Consider the following 22,511-nt stretch of genomic DNA (forward strand, 5'->3'; position numbering starts at 1 on the left):
GTCCAATTGATAGAGAAATTCTACATTCAGCTGTCTAAAAAGATCTTCTGTCAAATGAGTTGGGGACCATTTCAACCTAGTGCATAGTGAGGGCAGACATCACTTCGCAGAATTGGTCCTAATTGTCATGATATCCACATCAGCATATCATGGTGCAATCACACACACACTGATGGACAGGCATTTGGACCAACCAGCACACACATAACATCGCAGCCAATCACCAGTGAGAGTACACGCACTATAAAACAGGGAACACTTAGACCATGTGCGGAGTGCCTTACTAAGATAGTGATAGGGCTGAGTCCACGGGTTAGCTGGTGAAGCACGTACCCAAGCCAGTAGTTAGTTGTTACCGTTGTTTAGACAATAAAACAGAGTTGTACCATCTACAGCCGTGTTGGATCATTTGTGCATCAGAACACCCAACACAACACTAATCAGTTCAATTAATTCAACAATCTTGCTTTGAAATGCTCCCCAGGGGTTCCAGCTAGACATATTTTTGGACCAAAATAAAGGTTGTTTCACCTGAAGCTGTTTTTTGATGACATTAAAATCATTTGAGTCAAGTTTATTTTTGCCCAAGTACAAAGAGCAATTTAAATTCAATAGAAAGAATAGTGAGAGAAAAAGACAGGCAATAACAAAACAGCTTTGTATGTTTATGACGTTTATAACACAAAAAAAATATCCCAAGCTGCTTCACAGAGGCATTGTAAAGCAAAATATGACACCAAGGAACATAAGGAGACAACCAAAACCTTTGGCAAAGAGGTAGATTTTAAGGAGCCGCTTAAAGGAAGAAAGTGAGGTAGAGAGGCAAAGAGGTTTAGGGAGGGAATTCTGGAACCCAGGGCCTAGGCAGCCGCAAGTATGGCCACCAAGGTGAAGCAATTAAAAGCAGGAATGCTCAAGAGACCACAGAATTAGATGAGTGCAGATATGCCGCAGGGTTGCGGGGCTGAAGGAGGTTACAGAGATAGAGAGGCACGAGGCAATCCAGGAATTTGAAGACAAGGATGAGAATTTTAAACTCGAGATATTTTTTAGCCGGTAACCAATTAAGTCAGCAAGCACACGGTTAATGAACGAATGGGATTTGGTCCAAGTTTCAACATGGATAGCAGAGTTTTGGAGGACAGAAAGTTATCGATGGTAGAATGAGGGGAGGGGGGGCTAGCCAGGAGTGGGGTGGAATAGTCTTGGCTGGAGGTAATGAAACGAAATGAAAATCGCTTATTGTCACGAGTAGGCTTCAATGAAGTTACTGTGAAAAGCCCCTAGTCGCCACATTCCAGCGCCTGTTTGGGGAGGCTGGTACGGGAATTGAACCGTGCTGCTGGCCTGCCTTGGTCTGCTTTAAAAGCCAGCGATTTAGCCCAGTGTGCTAAACCAGCCCCTAATGATTAGGACAAAAAGTAAGATTGATTCAAGCAGAAAACAGTCAAGGCATGAAGTACAACATAAAATAAATAAATTGGCATTCATCATGTCGAATTGATGAATAACAAAAGTTTTCAAAGAACCCATATGATAGAGTAACAGAAGAAAAGAAACAGAGTTGATACCGTGATTCTCTCAATCGGAGACTTAAGTGCTCCCACCACGAGAAAACTGGAATGGTTCCTGCTGGCGCTAGAAGTGACCCCGACATGCCATTCAAAAGTACTGAGAAACTTTTTTACCCTCAATCAGGTTTTCAGTGTCATTCAATGGCACACCGAGGTTCTTGCTGGACCTGAGAGAGGTGGGACCTAATCTCTCTGAGAGGTCTCGCTCCTCAGAGACCAGGGCACCTTTTTTAAAGGGGGCCTTAATCTCAGAATGCTGCTGCAATCCCGCAAGTCAGGATCACTGGAAAGCCCCCCCCCCCCCCTAATCACTGGCAAGGGTCAAATCCCCCATTCCCCCCTCAACCCCCCTTCACTCCCTGCCCCCATTCCCTTCAGGCTCTGCTCTTTGGCATTGCAACCTGGCACGTTGCACTCCTGGAATCTCTGGAGAACAAAGAAACAGCCTCTTAAAAAAAAAGGTCAGAAAAACACCTACTCCACTGAATTAATGGATCCCTGTAGAGCTATATAAATAAACAATCTTAATCCTCCCCTTGAAACTGCCATGACCTATCAATCAGAAAGTTTGTAAAAGACAATTGTCCGTGAATTGAATAGTAAACAGTGCAGTTCAAAGCTTTTAGGTTTCTAGACATACAAAGAGGCTTCAATGCTTTAAAGGGCAATGAAATTGACTGTGAAAATCCATTTAAAAGGTTTGCACTACATTAAAGAGAATATTTTTACCTTCATCTCACAATTCTTTGAACTTGGCATACTGACACAATGGTTAACGGATTGAGGGGTACAGGGGGGGGGGAAACAGTAGCACAGTGGTTAGCACTGTTGCATCACAGCTCCAGGGTCCCAGGTTCGATTCCCGACTTGGTTCACTCTCTGTGTGGAGTCTGCACGTTCTCCCTATGGCTACGTGGGTTTCCTCCGGGTGCTCCGGTTTCCTCCCACAGTCCAAAGATGTGCAGATTAGGTGGATTGGCCATGCTATAATTGCTCTTTGTGTCCAAAAAGGATAAGTGGGCTACGGGGCTAGGGTGGAGGTGTGGGCTTAAGTAGGGTGCTCTTTCTAAGGGCCGGTATAGACTCGATGGGCCAGATGGCCTCCTTCTACACTGTAAATTCTACGATTCTATGATTTACTTTCGCTTTATTATCATAAAACTGGATTTTTGGAGATACAAACAGACTGTTCAAAGGATTTAAACGCTGCAGGTGGGAAGAACAACCAAGACCTCCATCCGAGGAAAGACTACCAATCTGAGCTCCTCCAGCCGAGCACAAGCCCCCCTGATCCCTACTTCCCATGAAGGACTCCCCTCAACACTCTGGAGGTATTTTGCCCACCCCCTTACCACCCCTCAAACTGCCAGCCGCCAGCTTCCCGTTTTCTCAGGACTTTCACTGATTCATGGCAGCAGGACCTTAGGCTGGGGGGGGGGGGGGGTTGGAACATTCCAGAAGTCAGATCAATTGGACACGCTGCCCATAAATTAGATTCAAAACAGCTTTCATGAGCTATTTGCACGTTCCCGCTGGGTCTGGGTGGGAACCTCAGCAGGGTCATCGGAAGACCATCAGGGCTGGCTGGGAGACTTATAACGGGTTTCACAACCGGCTTGAAGCCCATTTATGGCTCGATGCCTGATTCACCAGGCCATTGGGATTCCCTCTGCTGGTGCGTTACCCCAGAGTATACCAGCCAAGGTCTATCAACTACAAATATAAGATAATTGTGAAGGACTCGTAGGAGGCCAAATTTCCACACCATTCACAGCATATTGTAGTTAGGAACATCAGCAGCACATTGTAGATAATGGCACAACAGGCACTATTAAAAAATGAATTCCCAGGATGTGAACATTATTTGCAAGGCCAATGTTTTATTCCCACCCCAAAACAGAGATGCATTCTGGAGTAAATAAAATGGCTTGCTAGACAACTTAAGAGTCAACTGTGACATGTAGGCCAGACTGGGTAAAGGCAGCAGATTTCTTTCCCCAAAGGACACGAGTGAATACGTTTCTTACACAACCCGGTATTTCCATCATCACTTTACCGATACAAGCTTTATATTTCAGATTTATTTAATTAACAAAATAATTACTGACTTACTTAATATAAATTCCCCAACTGATGTAGTGGAATTTGAACTCATATCTCGAGGCCATTACGTCCTGGGGCAGAATTCACCTTTTGGGAGAATATGTTCTCTCTCTGGAGCTGAATTGGACCTCATTTGAATTCACACTGGGAGTGCAAATTAGGGAGCGATACCTATTCCTTGGCCATGCAAATTTCTGCAGGGTGAGGATTGAGGGGCTTCCAAAGGGAATCCAGCTATCGACCCATCAATTTGAGCTGGAAACCCGATAGTGAGGTCTGACTGCTGGGCACCCCCGTAATGCAGTTCAGCTCCACCCCCCCAGGAGATTCTGAGCCATCCTCCCCCACCCCGCTCCCAGTACGGGGGTGATCTGACCACCTCCTACCAGAGACCCCCCCCCCCCCGAGAGTCTCCTAATTAAAGATCCTCACAAAGACCCCCCTAATTAAAGCAGCTCCCATGAGGCCCCCTAATTAAAGAGACCCCACCAGAGGCCACCCAGGAGAGCGACCCCTGTCAGTAGCCCCCAGAAGAGAGATCCCGATCTGGAATCTAGAGAGCATTCCAGACAGAGGCAGTAAAAAAAAAATTGCTGTTTTAAAACTCATCTGTGCAATACACCTGCTGTACACAGGTAGAGGAAGCAGAACCTGTCAATTCCTGGAAATCCAGTTAGCTGAGTTCAAATGCCCTCAGATCTTTGAAGTGCCCAGCTGTGAAACTAACCACAATATTTATGAACATCAAACATTGACTGACAGCTCCTGGACAGATCAAAGAGTGTTAAGTGCTTTCTGTTAGTTACACAGCTGACTACTACAAAGTCACTCAAGCATGAAGAGAGATGAATGGAAACATGCAGACAGATGGGTGTGTGGGGAAGCTGTCAATCACAGCCTAGTGAAATCAATATCAAAGAGAGATGAAGATCTGAGCTGACTGCTTTTCTCAGGGTGTGAACCTTGGGCGGGATTTTCCGCCCCCCCGCCCCCGCCGGGTCGGAGAATCGCCGGGGGCTGGCATGAATCCCTCCCCCGCCGGCTGCCGAATTCTCCGGCACCGGATATTCGGCGGGTCGGGAATCGCACCGTGCCGGTTGGCGGCCCCCCCCCCCCCCCGGCGATTCTCCAGCCCGGATGGGCCGAAGTCCCGCTGCTGGAATGCCTGTCCCGCCGCGTAGATTAAACCACCTCTCTTACCGGCGGGACAAGGCGGCGCGGGCGGGCTCCGGGGTCCTGGGGTTATGCCTGTGAACTAGTAGACCAGAGACAAGGGGCGCGGGGCGATCTGGCCCCGGGGGTTGCCCCCACGGTGGCCTGGCCCGCGATCGGGGCACTCTTTTCCTTCCGCCTTCGCCATGGTCTCCACTATGGCGGAGGCGAAGAGACCCCCTCCACTGCGCTTGCGCGGGGATGCTGTGAGCGGTCGCTGACGCTCCCGTGCATGCGCCGCCCGGCAAAGACAGTTTCGCGCCAGCTGGCGGGGCACCAAAGGCCTTTCCCGCTTGCTGGCGGGGCGGAAATCAGTCAGGCGCGGGCCTAGCCCCTCAAGGTTAGGGCTCAGCCGCTCAAGTTGCGGCGGATTCCGCACCTTTGGGGCGGCGCGATGCCGGACTGGTTTGCGCCATTTTTGGAGTCGGTCGGCGGACATCACGCCAATTGCGGAGAATTCCGCCCCTTGATCCCGACGTCAGCAGGGGACCGGAGCATCGGAACAGGAACAGCATTTGTTGTCTGCCTGACGGACGTCCTGATGCGGTGGAGAACCCACCCCCTTGTCTCTGGTCTACTAGTTCACAGGCATAACCACAAGGGTACCGCCCTCCCATATAATAAACCTCCAGAATGGAGATCCAATTAATAAATTCATTTCAACACAGGTATGTGTGAAGTATTATATTTTGAAAGAAAAAAAATAAAGAGCTCACCTATTAGTTGGGAAATAATATTTGGCGCAGTAGGTCCATACCAGTGTTTATACTCCACACAAGCCTCCTCTCACCCCTCTTCATGTTATACCCAATAAAGTAACGGTCCTTCTTTTTTCCCTCTTTATTCTTTACTCAGAATGGTTAAAATAATGAACTTTCTAATGCAGCAAGTTCGTTGAAGCAAAGAGTTTAGATGCTTTCAGTAGCAAACCAGACAAATGCCTGAGAGAACGGGGAATGGCAGGATATGCCGATGGAATAGGAAGAGGCTGCTGTGAGGTATAGACAGGAGCACAGGCTAGTTCTGATGAAACATCATCGACCTGAAATGTCAACTTTGGTTCTCTTGCCACAAATGTTGCTGCCTGAACCTGCTAGGTATTTCCAGCACTTCTTTTGTATTTATTTCAGATTTCCAGCAGATGCAGTAGTTTGCTTTTGTACCAGTTAAAGACAAGTTGGTTAAATGGCTCTGTTTCTGCTATATAGTCTGTGTAATAATGTAGAAGGTTGTGGACATAAGTGAGACACAGAGAATTCAATTTTGACCAATAATCTGACTACCTCTGCAGCAGAAAGGCTGCAATCCTTTCTATTAGCATAATAGACTTAAATAGAGAGCATACAGTGTAACTACCTGCTGTACAAACTGAAAAGACTCCCAAAATTCTCAAAATAAATACTAACTTATGCTATGTTAGCTTAAAGGTGGCTAAAAGTGAACTTCTGCAATGCTGAAATTAATTATGTTTTTTTAATGGGTGTGAATATCTTTTTATAATCATACCTATTATATCTCATAAATATGTAGACAAAAATCTAAGCATTCTTTTCTTCATATCTCAGCTTAAGCAAAGGACTAAAATTGCTTTTGACCAATTCTGCATTTTTCTTGGGCTGCCGGCAAAATTACATTTTCATTATTCATGTTATTCGACTTGGTCAATGCAAAATAACTCAAATAGGCCCAAACTGGTGCCTTATATCAAACTACAGACACAATTGCAAATTCCAATATACATTCCTCTAAATTAATTTGCCACCGTTGTAACATTGCTACGTCCAGCTAATTATTCCCATCTCATTTTGTCCCCAGTGCAAATTAACGATTTCGACAGACTTCAGGCCGTTCTGCAAAGTGCATCATTTGATTTATTACCAGACGTACAGAATACTCATTTGTCATGGTTTCCCATTACCATCTATCTCCACAATTTAACAGAGTGGTAAGCAAACTGGTAAACAATACACTGAAATCAAATGTCTCAATCTTTGCAATCTGCAACCCCTCCAGACGAGTGAGGTTTTTATTCAATCCAAGTGCTGGATCAAAATCCTGGAACTCTCTCCCTACCAGCACTGTGGGTCTCACTACACCGCATGGACTGCCATAGTTAAAGGTGGCGGCTCACCACCACCTTTGCAAGGGAAATTAGGGATGACAATAAATGTTTGGCCTTGCCAGTGACACTCACATTCCTGTGACTGAATGTTAAAAATTAAGATTTGTTCGAGTTTTAAGGCATCATGTCTTAAGTGTTGAATTAAGCAGGAGTGTTGGGGGGGGGGGGGGGGGGGGGCGCGCGTTGGGAGGAGTAGGGGCAAAACTACAGGCAATTTGAAAGAAATGGAACAATATTTAGATAAATTGCAAGTGATCTTAAAATCTGTTTATTGTATGCAATGTGACAGACCTGGTCAATAATGTGATTATTACTGGCTACATTGTACACCCAGACTTAATTGATTTGATGCACAGTCTTCATTTGTTCTGAAGCCAACTCCTGAGGCAAAGTCAGTTTAACGATAATGAAAGATTTTCTTTACGCCTTAGACTCGATTTGGTAATTAATGGAAGATTCCAACGTTACAATGCTCACAATTAATGCAGAGAGGTATAATTTCTGCTAATCCACAGAATCCTTATAGGAGGAGGCCATTCGGCCTATCGAGTCTATACCAACCCTCTGAAAGAGCACCCTACCTAGGTCCATGCCCCTGCCCTATCACCGTAACCCCACCTAACCTGCACATCTTTGGACGCTAATTACCCAGGAGTTAGATGAGGAGTTTTCCATCTAATATTTGCTGAGTAGCTATTCTGGTAAGTAAGTCGGAACCAACCAAATACTTCGACTCTAACTCAGAGTTGGAGATTTCTTCGGAGGGTCCCAGGGAGCAGGGGAAATTTCCCATCTGAGGTTCAAGTTTCCCGAGCAATTCCCATGGAATTAATGTATTGAGACTTCCGAGGGGTCTGGTGTCCGATGCTCTAGAGACCATATCTAGGCCAATGATTGTATCTCTCTTATAATCCATGTGAACTTATGTTTTTAAACTTTCCCCTGCCGTTACTTTTCATCGGCAACCTCCTTTCTGACCTGAGAGCTAATCTGCATGTGTGATCTCTGCCCTAACAGCTTGCTTCACTGTCCCACACGAATTGCAATTCACTCATGTGCACTCTCATCTCTGCAGCAGCTAGTTACTATTTGCAAAGAGAACAATAAGAAAGCACCAGCAAAATAATTTTAAAATGCACATCAATATTCAAGATACACCAACACATCAGGTTTCCTAGTACATAGATTGTTTTTGCTGCAGGCACATTTAAGATGTTTATATGTATCCATTGCAACAAAAGAAAATCCAACTAAACCAAAGGAGAAATGAAAACTGAAAGTGCTGGAAAAACTCAACAGGGATGGCAGCATCTGTGGAGAGAGAAACAGAGATAATGGGTGCATTCTAACCTAACAAAATTACAGTCCGTTCCGGGCTAAATTAGCAGGGTGGTTCCTAGCGCTCCCGGCAGGAGTTGCCCCCTCCCCCCCACCCACCCCCACCCCGAGGCCGCACTTAGTCTAATTTCCTGCTCTGAGGAACTCCAACAAGCAGAACTCCTCAGTACAGGAAGAGATCAGGACGCCATTTTTAAATGGCACTCCGATCTCTTGACCCCCTGACGCGATCCCTGGATCCCCCCAAGTCACCTCGAAGGGATTCCTCGGCCCTCGTATCCCACTGGGCCTGGTGTCTGACATGGGAAAAATGTCAGCCTGGCACCATGGCACTGCCAGCCTGGGACCCTGGCACTGCCCCTGTAAGCCTAGCCGTGCCAGCTGGGTGCCTGGTCGTGCCAGGCTGGCACCTGGGTGGCACTGACGGTGCCAGGCTGGCAGTGCCATTTGCCCAGGTGGCACTAGCAGTTCCAGGGTGCCAAACTGCCCGAGGCTGACCTCACAGATGGGCTGTCTGATCGCCTGAGAAAGTCTCCCCAAGGGCTGGCACACCTGGTCCCGGTTTGTGGGGATGAGTACTAATCGTCGCTCAGCTGTGGTCTCGATGCCGGGTGGCCATTCGATCCAGCGTCAGCATGACTAAGTGGGTCAGACCTCGCAAGGGCGCAAAGGCTGTCAGGAATCCTGGGGGAGGCCTCTCCCGGGATATACCGGCTGGTCCTGTCCCGATTCAGGTGGGACGCGACCAATAAATCGCGCCCAATGTTTTGAGTCCAATGTGACTTTACTTCTTAAATTCTAAACTATTTGGTTAGTATCCCACATGGGGGCCCTGAATATATGTATGCATTACTGCAAAGAAAAACATTTTTGCAATGATATGGAAATATATTTCAAAAAGCAAATTTTGTTAATTTATGATATATTGACAAAAATCAAAACATTCCTACTTTTTGTTGATTTCAGTAGATTTGCTCTTGAATTTAATAGTAATTAAAATGGACTTTTCAATGAACTGACCATTTTCAGTAGAATTTAGTATTGATTCAGAGCACAGGTCAGATCCACAAGATTTACTGGAAAACTGAACTATGTGGCTTATCTTCAAGTCAATGCGCACTCCTTAAGGATATACAGCCAAAATAAATATTTGTAATACTTCATTGGTGTCAGATCAGGTGGGGAAACCTGCCACTGTAATGATTGGTGATAGTACCCACTGGGTCAGTGGCAAATGCTGGGCTGTGATTAAGCAACCAAGCCATCCCCAAAAAATGCCTTCAGTAAGACTGGCTTAGAGGACTGGGACAATCTGTGACAAAATGCTGCTAAAAAACAGATGAGATAATCCATGAGTTGGCCAACGTTATCTAAAGCCTGCAAAGGGTGTATAACATGGTGAGAAATGTACAGAACTGTAAGGGTTAATGTTATGTCCGAATCTACCACTAGAGGGAGCTATAGATGCAGAACTGTATAAAGCAGCGTTGCTACGCCTTCCGGGAGAGTATTGAGAGCTAGGGGAAAGACTGTAGGAAAGCTAGCGTGAGTGAGAGCAGATCATAGTTATTGTATTAGTGTAGAGATTAGTGGTCGATGAGTGTAGATTGTATATTTATTGTCAATTGTTTAGTAAAATAGAAGTCAGATGCCAAATTCAAAGAAGTAGTGTAAACAAATCCTTAGCTTTGTTGAATACAAAAGCTAGTTGTGGTCTTTGTGAACACTATGCCAACCATCCTAGGATCTGAACCACAAAGAACACTTCTGGGTGATGAGTTGTGATTTTTGGCAGCCCAAAACAGAATACTGGGGAGACTGGGAGAGACAGTCTCCCAGGTGGTGGTGGTGGGGGGGGGGGGGGGGGGGGGGGCGGTGAGGTGACACTGTGGGGGTTGGAGGTGGGGGAACACTTGGGGGGCTGCAGTATCAGGTGTGGAGAATGCTCACAGGAGCTCCATCAACAGTAGAGCAACGGTATTTAATATTCCATGGGTTATAATTCAAGATAAGATGAAGCTGAGCTGCAAAGTTTAATTTTAATGCAATAGTGTTGCTTATGTAGACATAAATTTACATATTATCTCATGATAATGATTCCAAATTATTATAACGTTATGCGTGACCCGAGGAATTCTGAGAATGATGCTTGACGTTTCTGGGGCAAGATAGGTTTCTTCTAAATGTCACAAAATGCAGGATTCCATTATTACAAACCTTTTGGCTCATTATGTGACTGGAAAGAAAAACATAAATTCTATCACTCATCCAATGACAATTGTGGTCATAAATTCAAGAGCAAATCCACTAAAATCAATATAAATGACGTAACGTCCAAATAGCAGTGCTTTGTTGGGATATTATAAATATGAACATTTATTATTGTAATAGAAATGTATTTCTGCACCCTGCAAAACGGTTTTGCTTTGCAGTATTTTGCATATATATATTTATATATGTTTATGAGAACTCATGCTACAGGACCAGAGGATACTGGCTAAATAGTTCTAAAGTGAGCAAGGAGGGACTGAGAAAAACACTTCATGGTGACTCCACAATTACTCATTATGTGGAGTCTTTAATAATGAAATTCATTTTAATTCAGCAACCTCTTTCTCTCTCTCCCCCCTCCCACCCAGCTAACCTTCAAGAAACAGTGGTCTGTTGTTTAGTGCAGTTGTCAGTTGCTAGGGTTACTAGATTGAGAAAGATTGTTTCAGCACAGGCAAAGAGTTAGCCGCGTTGAGCCTCGCCATTAGTTAATGTGACACAGAGCAATGCTAGTTTAGGTGCATTTTGTTTCATTTTTTTTAATCATTTCATTTCATTTTGCGTTGGTTGATTATTCAAATTTAAAACATTGTTAGTTCGGATGTTACAGGTTCTCATGCAATCTCTGAATCTATCAATTGGTTTAGGGAGTGTAGTACATAATTTGTATTCAAACTTTTAAAGTAATAAAACATATCAATTCAAAAAAATATCCCTCTGTCCTACCCTGGCAATAAAACCATGCGTACATCTTCTCTATAAATTTCCAACAGAATGCACAAAAACATGCAATTTGGTCTATTGAGTCACAGGTGCTGTTTTTCTGCACAAGACATTACTGGATCACCCTCTGCTGCTCACTCACTATACCATTGTAATATATTTTCCTTTTCAAGTAACATTGTCCTGTAGCATTTGTTCTTTAAATTTTTTTAAATGTTTCATGGCATTATTTGCATTGGGTCCATAGCACAGAGACAGGCCATTCGGCCCAGCTGGTCCATGTCTGCAGTTATGTTCCAAATGAGCCTCCCTCTTCATCCCAGTGTATCATCAAATCCTTTTTTTCCCAATTTATAATAATTCTATTATACCCGGAGGAAACCCATGCAGACTCCGCACAGACAATGACCCAAGCCGGGAATCGAACCTGGTACCCTGATGCTGTGAAGCAACAGTGCTAACCACTGTGCTAACCCTCAAGTAGCCACATGACCTCCCTTTGAATGCACTTTTGTTATTTGGTTCAACTATACTGGGCCTTTGGCTTTGATTTTTATGTCATCATTGGCTACAGGAATAGTGCCAGAGGACTGGAGGATAGCAAATGTGGTCCCTTTGTTCAAGAAGGGGAGTAGAGACAACCCTGGCAACTATAGACCGGTGAGCCTCACGTCTGTTGTGGGTAAAGTCTTGGAGGGGATTATAAGAGACAAGATTTATAATCATCTAGATAGGAATAATATGATCAGGGATAGTCAGCATGGCTTTGTGAAGGGTAGGTCATGCCTCACAAACCTTATCGAGTTCTTTGAGAAGGTGACTGAACAGGTAGACGAGGGTAGAGCAGTTGATGTGGTGTATATGGATTTCAATAAAGCGTTTGATAAGGTTCCCCACGGTAGGCTGTTGCAGAAAATATGGAGGCTGGGGATTGAGGGTGATTTAGAGATGTGGATCAGAAATTGGCTAGCTGAAAGAAGACGGAGGGTGGTGGTTGATGGGAAATGTTCAGAATGGAGTTCAGTTACAAGTGGCGTACCACAAGGATCTGTTCTGGGGCCGTTGCGGTTTGTCATTTTTATCAATGACCTAGAGGAGGGCGCAGAAGGGTGGGTGAGTAAATTTGCAGATGACACTAAAGTCGGTGGTGTTGTCGACAGTGCAGAAGGATGTAGTAGGTTACAGAGGGACATAGATAAGCTGCAGAGCTGGGCTGAGAGGTGGCAAATGGAGTTTAATGTAGAGAAGTGTGAGGTGATTCACTTTGGAAGGAATAACAGGAATGCGGAATATTTGGCTAATGGTAAAGTTCTTGGAAGTGTGGATGAGCAGAGGGATCTAGGTGTCCATGTACATAGATCCCTGAAAGTTGCCACCCAGGTTGATAGGGTTGTGAAGAAGGCCTATGGAGTGTTGGCCTTTATTGGTAGAGGGATTGAGTTCCGGAGTCGGGAGGTCATGTTGCAGCTGTACAGAACTCTGGTACGGCCGCATTTGGAGTATTGCGTACAGTTCTGGTCACCGCATTATAGGAAGGACGTGGAAGCTTTGGAGCGGATGCAGAGGAGATTTACCAGGATGTTGCCTGGTATGGAGGGAAAATCTTATGAGGAAAGGCTGATTGACTTGAGGTTGTTTTCGTTAGAGAGAAGAAGGTTAAGAGGAGACTTAATAGAGGCATACAAAATGATCAGGGGGTTAGATAGGGTGGACAGTGAGCGCCTTCTCCTGCGGATGGAAATGGCTGGCACGAGGGGACATAACCTTAAACTGAAGGGTAATAGATATAGGACAGAGGTCAGAGGTAGTTTCTTTACGCAAAGAGTGGTGAGGCCCTGGAATGCCCTACCTGCAACAGTAGCGAACTCGCCAACATTGAGGGCATTTAAAAGTTTATTGGATAAGCATATGGATGATAATGGCATAGTGTAGGTTAGATGGCTTTTGTTTTTTGACTTCCCATGTCGGTGCAACATTGTGGGCCGAAGGGCCTGTACTGCGCTGTATCGTTCTATGTTCTATACCTTGTGGTGGCATATTCCACATTCTTAGCAAAACAGTTTTTTTCTACTTTTTCTCTTAACAGTTGAAAATCTTATATATCCCAAGCGGCACGGTGGCGCAGTGGGTTAGCCCCGGGTCACTGTCCTGTGGAGTTTGCACATTCTCCCAGTGTCTGCGTGGGTCTCACGCCCACAACCCAAAGATATGCAGGGTAGGTGGATTGGCCACGCTAAGTTGGCCCTCAATCGGAAAAAAAAATTTTAATTGAAAAAAATAAATCTTATATATCCCAAACTCATAGGGTGGGATTTTCCAGTCCACCCCTGGAGCAGGTGTTCGGGCAGCAGAGCCCACGGCTCACCATTGGCCGCCGGCAGGATCTTTCAATCTTGCCAAAGTCAATGTTCATTTGCATTGCTCGCGGGCTGCACTGCCAGGGAATCCACCATGGAGAGTCACATCCAAAAGGACTGGAGCTTCCTGCTGGTGGGAAGGGCTGGAATGTCCCACCCAAAATCTCTGATTACCATCTCTTCAAGAAGTGGAAACAATCCATCACTTAATCATAGCTGACTATGTCTTTCATTCTTTTACGCTCAATATCCTCTGCAGCTCAATGTCGCCAGAGGCTCTCATCAGCAGGCGATCTACACTGCCCAGTAACTAGCTAAATGATAGCAAAAAACAGTTAGGAACAGAAAAAAGGCAGTTACTGACAGCTATCACATACCATGACCAATCTTTACAGGAGGCAACTGAAGTATCGCACCAGCAAGTCAAGACATGGTGGCTTCAAATCATCAACTTGACATTGTTACAAACCGAACAACATAACAATTTTGCATGGAGAACAATTCATTTTCCTGTGATCCTTGGTTATAAAAATTAATAAAGGTGCAAATTCTTGACATTATGAACTTGGGCCCACCTTCATTATATAAACCTGTAGAACTAGGTTGCAATAACTGACAATCAGGGACTAACAACAATTAAGGTCTATTGATAATGCTGAGCAGCTCTTGCATTCTGTGCGTCTGCCCATGCCCAGGAGAGAACTCGTCCGCTCCCAACATGTGACCCCCTTTTGTATCCACGTCATCCTAGTTTCCACGTGACCACCCGCTCCACAAAACTTCGGAAAGCTAACTATTTCAGACATTTGGAGCATAGGCTGTGAGAACACAGTACGCTTAGTTGAAGGAGAGAGGTTCCTTCATCTCCTATCTTAATTCAAAATGAATTTGTAAAAACAGTATACCTTTCATGATTTAATAAATCCACAACTGATTTTTGATCAACAATGAATAAAGGCAAATACAAATGGGATAAATTGCACGTTTTAAGCCTGAAAATCTGCATAGGCTTTGGCTGTTAAATTTGTGTTACACTTTTTTAGCGGTGTAACGGGAGGATGTCTAAAAAAGGGCACGCATTACGCCCCTTTAATATTGATACTATCCCAGTTGATGTTACTACTAGATGGGAAGGTTCCAGAATGGAACTCTGGCTCAAAAGGTCATAACATTTGCTTCTTAAAAAAGAAAATGTGGATGAATAAAGACACAGGACTGCCGATTAGTTTTTATGTTCAATATATGGTTTTTTTCTGATGTTAAAGATTAACTATAATACAATACCTCTTCACTCCTATTTATCTTCACAGACGTACACAGATTTTAAGGGTAACACAGGTTACAAAATATATCTTATGATATAATGTTCTCAGTAAACATGCAATCCTTTTAGCAGAACAAGCTCACTCTGGTCAGACAACACCTCACTCTGAAACCGAATGGTAGATATCACCCAATCAGACTTCTGTGGATTTCTGCTCAAGTCCCCCCAGATGATTGTCACACAAATGTTTCCAAACTCTCCTCTCAAAGAAAAACACTTTAGAATCTTCTTACAAACAATGCTTTCCCACAGCTGTTTACAGCAAGGATCTACTTCCAGGATTTCCAACTCTCCTTTCAGTAATTCCTTTGCCTTGAATAGCCACATGCTTTCGTGTTTTTCACACATTCTCTCAGGGTTACAGCCACCAATTGCTTCACAATTGCTCCTCAGGCTGTAGGAAGATATCACCATCCTTATGATTACTTCAGATCTCTGGCTTCTCACTGGTCAACTTCATCTGTACTTTTCAGCTCTCTCCTTTACTTCAATGAACAATATCCTGTTTCAATTCCAGATATTCTGTTTCTTTAACTTCAGTTTCCAAGAATTTATGTTTGTTCCCTAGTTTCTAGAAGTAAATGTTCTTTGGGTTCTCTGGGTCCTGCTTTCTTGCCCGTTACTCCATTGTTCTGTTTCTGCTTCTGGTAGAGCTGAGAGAGCTGTTTACTCTCTAGCTGCTAAGCTCCTTCTGCTAATGGATTCAGCTAAAATTAAACTCAAAAATCCTTCCTTCCATAAAGGTGACCCCTGGTTGCTGAGCAATAGCTCCTTCTTTCTCCAAGCTCTTGCTTACCTTTCATGCTGTAAACTGTCCACATTTTAAAATTAAATCATGAATCTAACTAGATTCTCACACAGAAACACTAAATTAAACTCACTTAATCTACACCTTGGCCGGGATTCTCCCCTACCCGGCGGGGCGCGGGGTCCCGGCGGGATGGAGTGGCGGGAACCACTCCGGCGTCGGGCTGCACCAAAGGTGCGGATTTCTCCGCACCTTTAGGGCCCAAGCCCACACCTTGAGGGGCTAGGCCCTCGCCGGAGTGGTTGGTGCACCGCCGGCCGGCGGGAAAGGCCATTGGCGCCAAGCCAGCCGGGGCGCAAGAGGCTCCGCCGATCGGCAGAAGTCCGCACATGCGCGGGAGCGTCAGCGGCTGCTGATGTCATCCCCACGCATGCGCAGGGGAGGGGGTCACTTCCGCATCGGCCATCGCGGAGGCTATGGCCGAGGCGGAAGGAAAAGAGTTCCCCCAAGGCACAGGCCTCCCCGTGGATCGGTGGGCCCCGATCGCGGGCCAGATCGCCCCGCGCCCCCCCCCAGGACCCCGGAGCCTGCCCTCGCCACCAATCCCGTGGGTGAGGGAGGTGGTTTGATTCACGCCGGCGGGACTGGCATGAGCGCAGCGGGACTTCGGCCCATCGCGGGCCTGAGAATCGCTGGGGGGGGGGCCCGCCGACCGGCGCGGTGCGATTCCCGCCCCCGCCGAATTTTCAGTGCCGGAGAATTCGGCGACCGGCGGGGGCAGGATTCATGCTGCCCCCCGGTGATTCTCCGACCCGGCGGGGAGGGTCGGAGAATCCCGCCCCTTATTTCTAACATTTCTAACATCCAACAATGCAAATATAGATTATTTTCCAGCATTTTCTCTTTTGGTTTCATTTAAAATTACTTCTGCTTCCGGACAATATATAAATTAAGAGCCTATTGCCTGTTAAATGATAATCACGATGAGTTGGCAATGGTTGGAGCAAACATCAAGCCTGTCGCACCCAGTGAGGATTCTTCAGATGCTTCCACAACTGGGAGTTCCAGATAAGTTGAATTTCTTTTGTTAAAAACTCCCAACCTATGCAACTTGGAGGAACCAGAGTACCCTCCCAACTCCACAGGAGGCATGATTAGCCTTCTCCTGTAGTCTACTGCAACAAGAGGAGATTTACAAGAGAGTTGCTGCTGCTGGTAAGACAGATGGTCCAACACCGAGGTCTTGACTCAGGTGAGCCTCTTGTGGTGACATGACCAACAGCAGCAGCTGATGCCGAATGTATTGACGAGGCCTAATTTTGGTTCGGTATTGCGCTGGTTGATAATGGGCTCAGATTAATTTCAAGTCCACCATCTGACCACAAGCTGCCAACGCAAAATCCTCATTCGGGATGTACCCCTTTCAGCTAAGTGACCTCTGCATCTTCCCTTCGTTTCAAGATGACAAAGTTACATGGGTAAGTGGTACCATTGCTATCTTGTCAGGAACAAGTTAGAAAGGCTTTCTTTCTAAGACACCGTTCATGGTATTGAAGGCCTTTATCATATCATTTCTTAAATTTATAGATCCAGTGGAAAACTCCAATTTCTTCAAGCTGCAATCTGTCATTCCCGGTAGCATCGCCAATGATCATCATTGCAGGCTTTCCATTGCTTGCCATAATGGGGAGCCCAAATCTTTGCACAATACTTCAGCTGCAGCCTAATAAAGACCATGTACAAATGTATTATCTTAAAATTTAAAAAAAAAGTAAATGGTAGAATTTGGAAGTAAAAAGAGAAAATGCTCGAAAAACACAGTAGGGCAGTCAGCATCTATAAAGAGAAAAGATGCTGGGTGGGATTCTCCGTTTGGCTGGGACTGAATAGCGTGTGATTCACACTTCCGTTGTGGGTACTATCCGGTAAGCGAGCCAGGGCATGCAAATGACCCAGCGCTCTGCTGGTGAGAATTGAAAACAATTCCCAGCCCAGTGAGCGTTGTAACTGTTGGGGCCATAATTAGCACCAAAGAGCCTGACAGCTGGAACTGTTTTTAAGCACTTCACTTACCACACACTCACTACAGCCTGGCTAAGACTGCCATTGCTGCGGTATGTGTTTTTAATGCACCCCTTTGGCACTACGGACTACTAGTCCTGGCTGTTCACACTGCTGAGTGCTGCTTGTGTCCTTTGAATGCTCAGAGAGCCTTTGGTCATCTGGGAGCCCACTCAGGCTGCCCCTCTGGACACCCTCATACCCCAGCTGTTTCATCAAGGGGATTGGATGGCACAAACGAGTTAGTGCTGAATCATTACAACCCAAAATCTTCCATGATAATGCAAAGGTATGATTTTACACGGCTATGCGGACTCTGAAGGCTGCTGAATATTGTGAGTTTGGTCCATCCCTCTCCAAGATGGAAGGGACCATTTGGTGTGCAGGATTAACAACGTGACAACTCAGAGGAAGTTGTTGGCAGAACCAATAATAGACCTTAAAATGGCCATCGAGCTAGCCCTGTAACGTGAGAATGCTGAGAAGGGGGTTCAGGAGCTGCAGGGTTCCACTGACTATGACGTCCATAACGTTGGACGACCCCCGTACAGGAGTGCAGTCCCTACTCAGGGCAGTGCCTGCATGACCAGATCGCCACCGAAGCAGCAAGCAAGTGCACAACATCGTGTCCGGACTCAATGGTCAAGGCCCACCCCAGACCAGAGTGACACCTGCCCGGAGGATGACGGGGAGCACAATGGCATTGCCATGCTTGCGGTCACAGAACACGCAGCAACCAAGGCCGCCAGAATCGACATAGACCACGGCGCCCTGGCCAGATGACAAGGTTGCTCTGTGCCAGAGCCGTGCACCTGGCCCAGCCAGAGGAGGACGAACTGATGCAGCTGAATTGCATCACGGCCACTAAAGTTGCACCAATTCGGATGAGACTTGAAATCAACAGTCACCCCCTGGTAATGGAGGTAATGGGGGCTGCCGTCCCCATCACCGGTCAACAAACCTTCCTGCCGGTTTCGCTCAGGCATCTCGCCTTTGGGCTTGTGTGCTACCAAGGCCCAGCTGGCGACATTTACCAGGCAGCTGTTGAACATCATAGAGACCACTATGACCCTGGTCACCCACAGGCATCAGACAGTTACACTTCCACTAATAGTGGTACAGGGACCAAAACCCAACCTGTTGGTTGGCTGTGAACACTCGCCTGGACCGGCAACAAATCTTTTGGGTGTGCACCGGCAGTCTGTCCGAGGTCCTTGGGACATGTCTGTAGGTTTTGCAGGAGGGCCTAGGAAAAGTAAAATGGCCCAGGGCAAGAATTTATGTCCACCCGGAGGCCCAGCCCAAATATCTCAGAGTACGACCGGTTCCCCAATGCCTTGCAGTGGAAACTGAATCACGATGCTTGGAAAATTTGGGTATCATACGCCCAGTCCGATTTCCACCGGTGGTCCCAATGTTGAAAACGGATAAGTCGGTTCATCTCTGCGGTGATTATGAATTGACAGTGAACAGAGCCTACCGCCTGGACCAATATCCTATGCTGCGTGCAGAGGATCTGTTTGCGAAGCTAACTGGGGGCCACTTGTTTACAAAACTGGACATGAGCCATGCGTATCTCCAACTAGAGCTAGACGCAGCATCACGGAAGTAGGAGACCATCAATACCCACAGGGATTGGAATGAATATACTTGGCTCCCTTTCGGAGTCTCATCCGCATTTGAGATATTCCAAAGGGTAATGGAAAGCAACTACCAGGATCTACCCAAAGTGGCGGTATACCTGGACAACGTGCTAATTTCGGGGTCACTGAGAAGGAACACTCCCAAGTGGGAATCCGCCTGAAGAGAGGCAAGTGTGTGTTTCAGGTGAAGGCAGTCAAGTACCTGGGATATCACATGGTCAAGGGTGGTTTGTACCCAGTAGAAGAAAAGGTCCAGGCCAAAAAGGGAGCCCCAACACCAGAAAATACGACTGAACTGAGGTCGTTTTTGGGGTTCATGAACTATTATGGGAAATTTATCCCGAACGTAACCGCTTTGTTAGCACCCCTACATACGCTGCTGAAGAACAACCAAAGATGGACATGGGGAGCGCCACGAGAGGAAGCGTTTGCATGCAAGGGTAAAGTGGCAGCCACTATCTTCCCAGCTGTTTATACATTACAGCCCTTCAAGGCCACACGTCCTCGCGTACTATTCCTCCCCATGTGGCATTGGAGCAGTGCCGTCCCATCGGTGCAACGACGGCACAGAATGCCCAATAGCATATGCATCGAGAGCCCTGGCCGATGAGGAACGCTGATACTCGCAGATCGAGAAAAAAAGACTGGCCATGTTATAGGCTATGAAAAAATTCCACCATTACATCTATGGACACCATTTCTTTATCATCACAGACCATAATTCCCTGCTGGTCCTCTTCAAGGAAGACAAGGCGATTTCTCCCATTGCCTCAGCCCGGATCCAGCGCTGGGCATCATTACAAACCCCTCAGCCCAGCCCAAGCACTGGCACAGGCACAGCCACATGCAAAGAGGCAAAGATGGCCCCCTCAGCTGGCCACTGGAGGAGAACTTTGTGGGGGGGGGGGGGGGGGGGCGTGGCGGGTCGAGGGGGTTTAATAACCCACATGAGGCCCATGGGGTACCCTAATCGGTTGCCCCATGGGACTTGTGTAAATGAGCTTCCCCCTACACCATGAGCTTATATTTTTATGCAGTAACCTTTGATGTGATACCTTATCAAATGCTTTCTGGAAATCAAAGTGTCACAAGTCTCAAACTTGATCAATTCCTTTTTGAAAATCTATATAAACACATCCGCTTTCAGGTCTCTTTTCTCATCTTTCCTTAAAAACCTCCATAAGGTTGGCCAAGCTTGACGAGCCTTCAAGAAATGTATGTCAACCAGCCAGATTAACTCATACTTCTGCAATTGCTTATTGATCTCCTTTCGTCAAATTTCAATCGCTTTTACCCATCATACGTAAAAGAAAAGACTTTAAATGCTTAAAGATTTTCAAGGCATTAAAATTAAATTTTACCTTAATGTCTTCCGTACCATGTCTTCATCAGTGATCCCGTAATAAGTGAGAGTCTCGTTCCAGACTGGATTCAAAGTATTCCGTAGTGTCTTTGTCCTTAGTTTGTTGGCCTAGAATCAAGCAGTATAAAATAGTCGAATTTTACTAGGTGCTTATACGAATCTTAAAAATACTTTATAAGCCAGTGTTTATAAATCATCGCTGAAATAATTAAATGCAGGAATCCAAAAATTGCTGTCAGTGATTCTATATTTCTCCACAGACTGCACTGTTAAACCCCCCCCCCCCCCCCCAATGCAATCAATTAGAAATCATTGAACTTACGAGAACCTTAATTCTTAGTCTTTGCCTGGTTGTAAAAACCCTTGAAAAGGTTAAACCTTGTTGAATGAAATGTAACTGGGTTTTTGACAGGGTATTAAGTCATGATGACTGCTAAACAGTCTCCCTGGCCCAAAAGGAGTGATTTTAATATTTTTGAATGTCAAATAGCCCCATTATGATAACTTTCACGGATTTTTTAAAACGTTTGTTTGTGATATTTTTTCTAACTTAATCCCATGTGGATGTCCGAATCATTTATTTCACTATCTGTAAAACGTAAAATTAATAAGGAAGGAATTCAGTCTTTTTGATTTACTGTTGATGGTAGTTTGTTTGTTGCAGTCAAAGTCTTAAAAAGTGAATTCCTGCACAATTCTGTACGTCGGTCACTGAGAAATTCAGATCTCGTGTAAAGTTGGCGGTCTGTACTGGGATCATAATTCTATTCCTTGCTGGCATTCAGGGATCTCACTCTGAACCTGAAGACACTATGAACTCGATAAGGCGAGCTAACTTCAACCCTTTTCCTCCCTCCTTACAGGAACAAGTGCTGTTCCTGCCTGCTCCCCGACTTGTTGCTGCCCCTGTTCCTTCATTTCCCAGAGAAAATAGGGATTGGCCAATCTCACTCTCCTCCAGTAGAGCAAACGCCTCTATGCAAAGATATTTGATTAAAATGCTGAGAAATGGGAAATCATTCGTATATTTTCAAAAGAAAGATCCTTCACATTAAAAAGCTTCAATTCTCCAGACAAATCTAAGTGTTTCTCGGTGAATGGCCCTTCAAATGGTCTTTAAAATTTTCAGCCTATACTCTTCAGTACTAATGGATATGCCCTGCAAATAATGACACCAAGCTCACTTTAATGAAATGGCACTGGATTCCAGTGATGTTAAAGGGCCAAAGTTGCATTCTTGAATGAGGCTTACACCCATTTCGGCTGGGAGCCCTTTTCACCCATTACTAAGCCTCGGTCAAAATTGGCAGCGAGCAGAACAGCAGAGGGAATGGATAATAATTTATGCACACCGCTTATGTTGCACCAATGCCTTATTCTTAATCAAAAGCAGGGAGGTAAATTGCTCCCAAACACTTGGAACCACTGATGAATACTGAATTCTTCATTCTCACATCAGACTCCTTTGCAAAGGCACAGATGGGTGGCAAGGTGGCACAGTGGTTAGCACTGCTGCCTCACAGAGCCAAGGACCCGGGTTCAATTCTGGCCTTGGGTGATTGACTTTCTGTGCGGAGTCTGCACATTCTCACCGTGACTGTGTGGGTTTCCTCCAGGTGCTCCGGTTTCCTCCCACAGTCCAAAGGTGTGCCGGTTAGGTGAACTGGCCATG

General features: G+C 45.7%; 1 protein-coding gene across 1 annotated transcript in view; it reads right to left on the bottom strand.

The window, feature by feature from the left end:
• LOC140386790 (double C2-like domain-containing protein beta) overlaps positions 1-22,511 on the bottom strand; it is a 411,088-nt gene that overhangs the window by 201,234 nt on the left and 187,343 nt on the right. The window contains exon 4 of the mRNA XM_072469489.1: positions 20,838-20,947. Within this exon, the coding sequence (XP_072325590.1) occupies positions 20,838-20,947 (110 nt within the window). The remainder of the gene's footprint in view (positions 1-20,837; positions 20,948-22,511) is intronic.

The sequence above is a fragment of the Scyliorhinus torazame genome, chromosome 12 (assembly GCF_047496885.1).
Source record: "Scyliorhinus torazame isolate Kashiwa2021f chromosome 12, sScyTor2.1, whole genome shotgun sequence".
In the NCBI taxonomy this organism is placed as follows: Eukaryota; Metazoa; Chordata; class Chondrichthyes; order Carcharhiniformes; family Scyliorhinidae; genus Scyliorhinus; species Scyliorhinus torazame.